The sequence below is a fragment of the Triticum aestivum genome, chromosome 3A (genome assembly GCF_018294505.1).
Source record: "Triticum aestivum cultivar Chinese Spring chromosome 3A, IWGSC CS RefSeq v2.1, whole genome shotgun sequence".
NCBI lineage: Eukaryota > Viridiplantae > Streptophyta > Magnoliopsida > Poales > Poaceae > Triticum > Triticum aestivum.
Window position 1 is genome coordinate 221,068,228 of NC_057800.1, and position 8,622 is coordinate 221,076,849.

The 8,622-nt window shown below is 43.5% G+C and overlaps 1 protein-coding gene across 2 annotated transcripts; it reads left to right on the forward strand.

Annotated features, from left to right (window-relative positions):
- Nucleotides 1-340: 340 nt before the first annotated feature.
- LOC123061036 (pre-mRNA-splicing factor SPF27 homolog) lies at nucleotides 341-5,051 on the forward strand. Of its 2 annotated transcripts, none has more exons than XM_044483938.1 (7): nucleotides 341-718; nucleotides 2,710-2,885; nucleotides 3,732-3,815; nucleotides 4,147-4,216; nucleotides 4,300-4,433; nucleotides 4,510-4,595; nucleotides 4,687-5,051. In XM_044483938.1, the coding sequence occupies exons 1-6, from the start codon at nucleotides 470-472 to the stop codon at nucleotides 4,565-4,567; spliced, it is 771 nt and encodes a 256-aa protein (XP_044339873.1). In that variant the 5' UTR covers nucleotides 341-469; the 3' UTR covers nucleotides 4,568-4,595; nucleotides 4,687-5,051. The 2 variants fall into 2 exon arrangements, with proteins under 2 accessions (XP_044339873.1, XP_044339872.1); XM_044483937.1 differs by having other exon boundaries at nucleotides 4,510-4,568.
- Nucleotides 5,052-8,622: the final 3,571 nt, after the last annotated feature.

Here is an 8,622-nt window from a genome sequence, read left to right on the forward strand (position 1 = left end):
ACTATTAAAATATGAACATTTTTTATTTTTTAAAATTTCTTTTTCTGCGAGAATTTTCTTTTAATCTAAGCTCGTTTATTCCTTATTTTTTAATTGTTTGGATTACTTACCGCATGTGTCACGTGGCCGTTTATCCCTTACTATTTTTTAGTGGAGTTTATCCCTTACTAGTAGTTGAGAAGCGAAAAAAATATGAAAGTGCTGCTTAAGAGGCTGGGTGAAACGGCTTTATGGAAAAGCCGCCCAACGAACTGGGCCTTAAACGCCGCCGAGTGGTACCCACGAACGCGCGCTCTCTGTTGAAAGCATTTAATGACCTACGTAGCCCAAAACGCAAAACGGCCCATGCGCGTTGAGCTTCTTCCTCCAGCCCCATTGATCCACGGCGCGACGCCCTAACCTACACCGCGCCCGCTCCCTCTCTCCCTCTCTCTGGCTCGCGGCTACCTGCTCGCGCGCGGCCGCCGTGATGGCCTCGTCGGCGACGAGGGAGGTGCTTATGCTGGAGGCGCCACCGTCCGAGGCTGCGGGTGTGCCTTGGCGCCCGCCTCCGGACGCTGAGACGGTGGACGCGCTGCCCTACATCGACGGGGACTACGGCGACCCGGCGGTGAAGCGCGAGGTTGACCGCCTCGTCGAGGAGGAGATGCGCCGCGCTCACCGCAAGCCCGCCGACTTCCTCCGTGACTTGCCCCCCGTTCCCATCATTGGATTCGAGGTGAGTTCTTGCGCCCTCTCTATTGTTTTTAGGACGCTGATCCAACGCTTAGCGATCTGAGGAGACAATTAGGGCCAAGCCGTCGAAGATTTATACTTGTATACTACTTAGAAGGGATGCACTGAGGTTTTATTTCTTTTTTATTTTAGCTTTTGGAGTTTCGACATAGTTAATGTTTAGGTTATTTACAAATTATTCCTGCATCATCACGACTTTAGCTGGGAAATACTCCCTCCGTTCCAAAATAGATGACCCAACTTTATACTAAGATTGTACTAAAGTTAATAGAAAGTTGAGTCATCTATTTTGAAACGGAGGGAGTAGCTCTTTCGAGGACTATATATGCAATTGGGAGCTGTAGGCTAAGAGGTTTCCATATGCAATTGGGAGCTGTAGGCTAAGATGTTACCATATGCAATTGGGAGTTGTAGGCTAGTACGTTGTCATATGCAAGTGGGAGCTGTAGGCTGATAGGTTGTCATATGGAATTGGGAGTTGTAGGTAGAACTCGTCTGAAATAAATTTTCCCTGTCGGATGCGTACTTGGGGAACAACATTGCAGAATACCACATTTAGTTACCCAGAAGAAAGGACTCAACTATGTTGGTTCAGTCTTATATGGTTGGTGTATACTTAAGGATATCTTACGTTCTCAATTTTTCATTCAACCAATCACTCTGTGCTATTGCTATAAACCTATATCAGACAATTTAGTTGAAAAGTACTTCACAAATTTGATTTCAAGAGCAAATTATCGCTGGATGTTTTCCCTATCAACAGTGAATAGCTGTTTTAATGGGATCAACGTTGAACCATTGAAGATGAAATATGCACCTTTTGCTGTTGAACATTAGAGAACAACACTATGAATGCTGCCTAGTTCTAATTGATTTGTGTACAAAATAAAGTAATTTTTCTGTATTGTTTGATGAAGACGCTGTTGAATTTTCGGACCCTACTGTTGGCTGTCACGTTGTTTAGCTAGTATGAAGTTCATTTCTTTCATATTGTAATGGCCGGAGAAAAGGCTGACCCTGCTTAAAATATTATTATTTTTCATAGTTGCACACGTCCACTAAGCTGAAAGCATGCACATATTGTCCTCGGTGTTATATAAACTAGTACTGTATATTGTATTGTATAAGCAGGTGCAACCATTACAAAATCTTGTACATTAGCTCATCCCTTCTGCTGTATGCATGAAGCTAAAATTACAAGTAATCTGCACCAAGATTAACACACTATTTAGATATTCAATTGTATGACTAGAGGTGGTAAATTTTAGTGCTTGGAGCATACACTGAGCAATTTATTACAGAAAAACCTCACACGTAGCTGAACGACAGCTAGATTGAAAAGACATTCTCACTTTGAATTGCAGAGTTCTTACTATCTAAAATAGACGTTGTATTAGCACCATGCACATAGAACATGGGGAGTTTGTACCATGTTTTAGAAAGTTTCTCCTCTTTCAGTCATGTGTCACACTCTCTAATGCCAGTGCCGGTAAGCAACTAAAACACAAATTTGGTGTTACTGTTGCCTAATGAACAGCTGGAAGTATTTGCAAACTAAAAACCAGCTAGGAACTACATCTATGTTGGACCTCATTGAGCAGTTATGATATGTTTGGATGTGTCTCTGAACAGAACTATTAGTGTGTGTAGTTAGGTTTTTTCTTCATTTGTTTGCAACACCTTATATATGTTAGCAGTTCAGTAAGCTGAGTAGTCAAGTGTTTCGTATACATACATGAACGGACATGCCCAACATAAATTGCACATCTGATGTTACTTAACACAAACAAGTGTTGATAAACTGTAAATTTGTTGCACAATAGATGCTTTTGCATGTACGTTTTAAATGGTCAGCGTTTTTCTTGTATGCATATATTGTAAAACATTAGACCTACTTCTTGCTTGTTTTGATCATTTGGATTTGTTGTTTGAATGTAAAACATGTCATGTTCTCATTTAGCATTTTTGTTTTAGAATCATCCTATGCTTGCGAAAGAGTACGAACGTGTTAGAGCTGGCAAGCCACCTGCTACCATAGAGATGTCCCGCTATGGTTTGGAGCCACCCCCAGCGAACAAGAGGAATGATGTTGTTGCTTGGAGGCAGGCTTTACGGAATGCCCAGAGCCAGCTGCAGCATCAAATTGTGCGGTAAGGCTGCTTATGCATATTTGCATTTGAGGAATCATGTGTTCTGAATCAACATTGCTATAATAGACATGCACATTGATAGCTCTGTGTGGCCACTATGGCAGTCTGTTTGTAACATTTTTAAGTTATGAATATGAATGTTATTATGAAGTTGTATTAAAGCAAAATAGCTCCCATAGGGATTTCTTTGGGTCTGTGGTCAGGACATTCATGAAACTTTTCCCATTCAAAATTGCATTGAGTAATAAGCTAAACCCACATGATACTGAACTACAAATGATTGCCATAGTTCAAGCAGTAGATTGCACTTTGCTGCACCAGATCATGACAACATCACATTGGCCAGTGTCTTGCTGTGGCATGTCCTGCTGTCTGTCTTTTTAGTAATTATACCAATGTTGTTCCATTCACCGTTATAGTCTGTAAGCTTTCAATACCGCGAAGAGTATAGGTTTCCAAATATTTATGATGAAATAAAAATCAAATTCAAAAGGACAGACTCTTTAACAAAGAGTTCCGCAGTCTGTTTGAAATGACAAGTAAATTGTTACGGTTATGCAAGAGCTGATTCTCTTATACGTACTATAGTAATCATCGTTAGAATGGGAGGTAGCGTATTGCTCGTAGTTGTAGACAATAATAACCACATTGTAGACAATGCATTCTCCGATTTTTCTTTATACATATGATCGGCATAGGCTTTGAATTTCTTAGCCTCAATTGTAGTATGCACTTTATTTAGGTGTTTTTGTGTTTCACCATATGCATATGGTTCTTATCATCTATGGTCTGCTATTATTGTCAAACATACTTCTATTGTTTTTTGAAATGAAGTTAGTGTTACAGGATTGAGAATCTGGAGCTTATGCTGAAGCACGGTGTTGAGGTTTGGAAGCTCCAGAACAGAAAGATGGAATCAGTTTTGTCTAGGTAATTTGTTCTGTCCATATGTCCTTGACAGTGCTGTATCACTTGCATCTTGTCCTGTTTTCCTTGCATTTCATTTGACACTGTTCGGTTTGTGGACTGTGTCATCAGTACTATCCTACATTGAAGGTGACGCAAAACCAATGTGTTTCTAGCTGTCTCACGTGTGTGATGAATCAGTGTTCATGTAGCTTAGGCATCCACTGGATTATGAAGCACTTAAATGTATTCATGTCATGCATATGCTTTATTATTGTGTATGTGTACATGGTCTCTAAAAAGTAGATATACTAGTTATAATGCTGGAAGTATGCGATAACATGGTACTTTGTAGGACACAAAAAATGACTCTGGAATACAATGAAAAGATAGAAACTGTCAACCGTGAGAGGAAATTTCATCAGGTAACATACTGGTCAACTCCCGTCCTTAATGTGAATCAGCATGACCATACTGTACAGGCAAGTGATATTCTGTTTTTGATCAGCAAAACACTGGTGGACAACTCCATGCCTTGACAGTAGAATGGCAGGAACTGTGTCAGAAAAACATGGCTATTCAAGCTGCCTGTGTTGATCTACAGAATCAAATTGATCTGCTTAAACTTGAAGCTAAAGAACAGTATGATCTCCCTCCCTTCCCCTCCCTCCCCATTCTCTCCCTCTCTTTATGAGTTGTGTGCCAAATTTCTTTACAGGGGAATGCCAATGGCTGGTAGCAATGAAACTAACCCACAAGCATCAGTAGGGATTTGAGGTACAATATGTTATTCTGTTCTTAAAGGTGCAGTATTTTTCAATTTGCCTTACAATTAAGTTCAGTTGCCATTGCACAGAATGCGTTCATTCTGTTGACAAGTTAGATGTTTCTGCAGATACAGATGGAGGAAGGCAGAAGCTGTGACTCCATGAGATGTCAGCTAGAGGTTCCAGTAGCCACTATGCTTACCTGACCCACACCTGGCTGTTCCGTTGACAACTACCATTGTGGAATGTGTGTTATGCAACGTGATGGCATGTGCTGGTGGACACCTGGTAGAGAAACAGCTTAAACGCATGTATTGTTCCGTGACAAGAGAAAGAGAATCAGAATGCCCATCTCTTTTGTTGATCACAAATGGGTGTCAACTTTTCGGGGTGTAAATTTGTACCGTAACATGGAAGTGTCAGCTGAATGTTTCGTCTATTTAGCTCTGCTTGTTTCAGAAAATGTCATGAACCTGCTGCATCTTGTTTCAAATAGCCTGTTCACTATGTCGCCTTCTAAGGCTTGATTGATTGCCTTACCTTGTTGCTGTTGGGTTCGTAGGCTGGTAACTGCTATACGCTTATCTTCGAAAACTTAGCATGGGACGCCTTGGAGTAGATGATACCCTGTGTATTGTTGAGGGAATTCATAGTAATATGCAGGATAAACATTTAATAATAGTAGTTAGAATCATAATCTGGTACTTGTATGATATAATGTGAAAAACTGTAGTTACATATAAAGTTTATTATGTTTTGCATGAATAGTTTATAGTTCAACTGTAAAAACAAGTAGTAACATGCAAGAGAACTATGCATTATTTTTGTGGTTTGTGCCTTCTTTTTCCAGTAAAATGACCGGAGATGTGTTCCGTTTCTTGTGCAATAATCAACTGGATGGGCATGTGTTTGTGGTTGTTTCATAGTATTCTCAGCATTCCAATTTCACTTGTGAACAACCATTAGTAGAGACGTATCAGGTCAGGTGCCTACTACTTATTGACATTGGCGGATAATAAGATACAAATTTGACAAACATTTCAGTTTCCTATTGTGATTGCCTTGTTCATTCCCGTGCTAGCAACCAGTAGCAATAGCTAGCTTGAGAAAAATATTTGTAAGTACATTCCTATTGAAATTATTGTTAGATGGATGAGACATTTCTTCAGTGTTGCAATCAGGCAGGCAGGCCTGAATAAAATGGTGTTAAACAAATTTGTACTGTATATAACAGAATAGGCAAGTTGCTATATTATCAAAACATAAAGCATGGAGGATGGTAGTATGAGCAACATATCAATGTTTAAGTAAGATGCATACATATGGAATAAATAAATGAAGTAAAGAAAACAAATTCACATATCAAAAAGGCATATGCCCTTTACATAGATTGACATGGAATTATAGCTGGCCAAATGGGCCGTTCTTTTCGGGCCGGCCCGTGAGCACGCGCGGCACGGCCCGCCTTGGGCCAGGCACGGCACGGTCTAAACGGGCCGGGCCTGGCACGCGGCACGCCCTGGGCCGTGCCTGGGCCTGGAGGCTGGGCACGCGGGCCGGCACGGCACGGCCCGATTACGTTTTTTTTATTTTTTTATACATCTATATATGGCCCAGTATATAAAAATAGGCTAAAAAACGCTCAATGCGGCAAATAACAGGCTGAAAATATGCGGCCCACCGTGCTAAACGGGCCAACGTGCCGGCCCGTTTACTAACTGGGCCGTGCCTGGGCCTGGGGGCGCAGCACGCGGGCCGGCACGGCACGGCCCGTATAGTAATCGTGCCCTGGCGGGCCGTGCCGGGCCAGGCACGATTACGATGGGCCGGGCCGTGCCGTGCCGGGCCGGCCCGTTTGGCCAGGTATACATGGAATCATTGATGGATATAAGATACAAGGACGCCACTACATAGGGGCGTCGCATGGATCGTGGGCGGATCCTTGTAGGGACTAAACCGGGCCATAGCCCGTCATATTCTTTGGATTTTCTTTGGTGTCTGGATTTGGCCCAATAATAGAAGTTGGCCCAGTGAGAATGTTCTTGGCCCGTTTTTCAATTTGTTCCACTCTCCGCCACAGGCATGGATGCCTTCCCATGCGGAAGCTCCCTCCTCTCACTCATTTGCATCCAACAATGACACATAGGAGCAACTCTAATAGAACATGCAAAATATAGATCGCCAAAATCATTATGGAGGCGGTCGCTAAAAATCATGGAGGCTCTAGAGCTCCAGAGCCGGGTTGGGAGGCGGTGCGGGAGGAGGAAGATGAACATTGAAAATGTGATCCTGACCGTTGGATGGAGATCTGACGGCCCAAAAAAAGTGATCTACGCAGTGAAAAAACCAATCAACTTACAATCAGTCCCAACTCTTTCTTTTTTCTAATTCCCCATACAATATGCGGAAACGCTTCTTCGTGAGCGAGTGTTGCAATGAGCGACCCCGTTGTGACGCCCCCGATTTGACCGTACACTATCATACACGCAAATGTGTACGATCAAAGATTAAGGACTCACGGGAAGATATCACAACACAACTCTAGACACAAATTAAAATAATACAAGCTTTATATTACAAGCTAGGGGCCTCGAGGGCTCGAATACATAATCTCGAATACACAAGAGTCAGCGGAAGCAATAATATCTGAGTACACACATAAGTTAAACAAGTTTGCCTTAAAAAGGCTAGCACAAACTGGGATACAGATTGAAAGAGGCGCAGGCCTCCTGCTTGGGATCCTCCTAAACTACTCCCGGTCGTCGTCAGCGGCCTGCACGTAGTAGTAGGCACCCCAATGTAGTAGGAGTCGTCGTCGACGGTGGCGTCTGGCTCCTGGACTCCAACGTCTGGTCGCAACAACCGGGTATAGAAAGGGGAAAAGGGGGAGCAAAGCAACCGTGAGTACTCATCCAAAGTACTCGCAAGCAAGGAGCTACACTACATATGCATTGGTATCAATGAAAGGGGTAGTTTATGTGGACTGAACTGCAGAATGCCAGAATAAGAGGGGGATAGCTAGTCCTATCGAAGACTTCGCTTCTGGTAGCCTCTATCTTGAAGCAGTAGAAGAGAGTAGATGATAAGTTAATCAAGTATCATCGAATAGCATAATCCTACCCGGCGATCCTTCCCTTGTCGCCCTGGGAGAGCGATCACCGGGTTGTATCTATCACTTGGAAGGGTGTATTTTATTAAGTATTCGGTTCTAGTTGTCATAATGTCAAGGTACAACTCCGGGTCGTCCTTTTACCGAGGGACACGGCTATTAGAATAGATAAACTTTCCTGTAAGGGTGCACCACATTTCCCAACACGCTCGATCCCCTATGGTCGGACACACTTTCCTGGGTCATGCCCGGCCTCGGAAGATCAACACGTCGCAGCCCTACCTAGGCACAACAGAGAGGTCAGCACACCGGTCTAAATCCTATGGCGCAGGGGTCTGGGCCCATCGCCCGTTGCACACCTGCACGTTGCGAACGTGGCCGGAAGCAGACCTAGCCTCCCTAATACAAGAGCAGGCGTTCCAGTCCAATCCGACGCGCGCCACTCAGTCGCTGACATCAAGAAGGCTTCGGCTGATACCACGACGTCGAGTGCCCATAACTATTCCCGCGTAGTTGGTTAGTGTGTATAGACCAGTGGCTAGACTCAGATCAAATACCAAGATCTCGTTAAGTGTGTTAATTGATATAACCGCGGACGCTGATCAGGGCCAGGCCCACCTCTCTCCTACGTGGTCTCAACCTGCCCTGTCGTTCCGCCACAAAGTAACAGTTGGGGGCCATCGGGAACTCAGGCCCACCACTACCTGGATGGAGCCACCTGTCCTTTCAGCCCCCACGCCGGAATCACTTGTGGGTACTTTACGAGCCGACCCAACTTTAGTCACCACATGTATCACATATCATGTATATAAGTATATACCCGCGATCACCTCCCAAATGATCACGACCCAATAGTATAGCATGGAAGACGGACAAGAATGTAGGGCCACTAATGAAATACTAGCATCCTATACTAAGCATTTAGGATTGCAGGTAAAGGTAACAATAGTAGTAG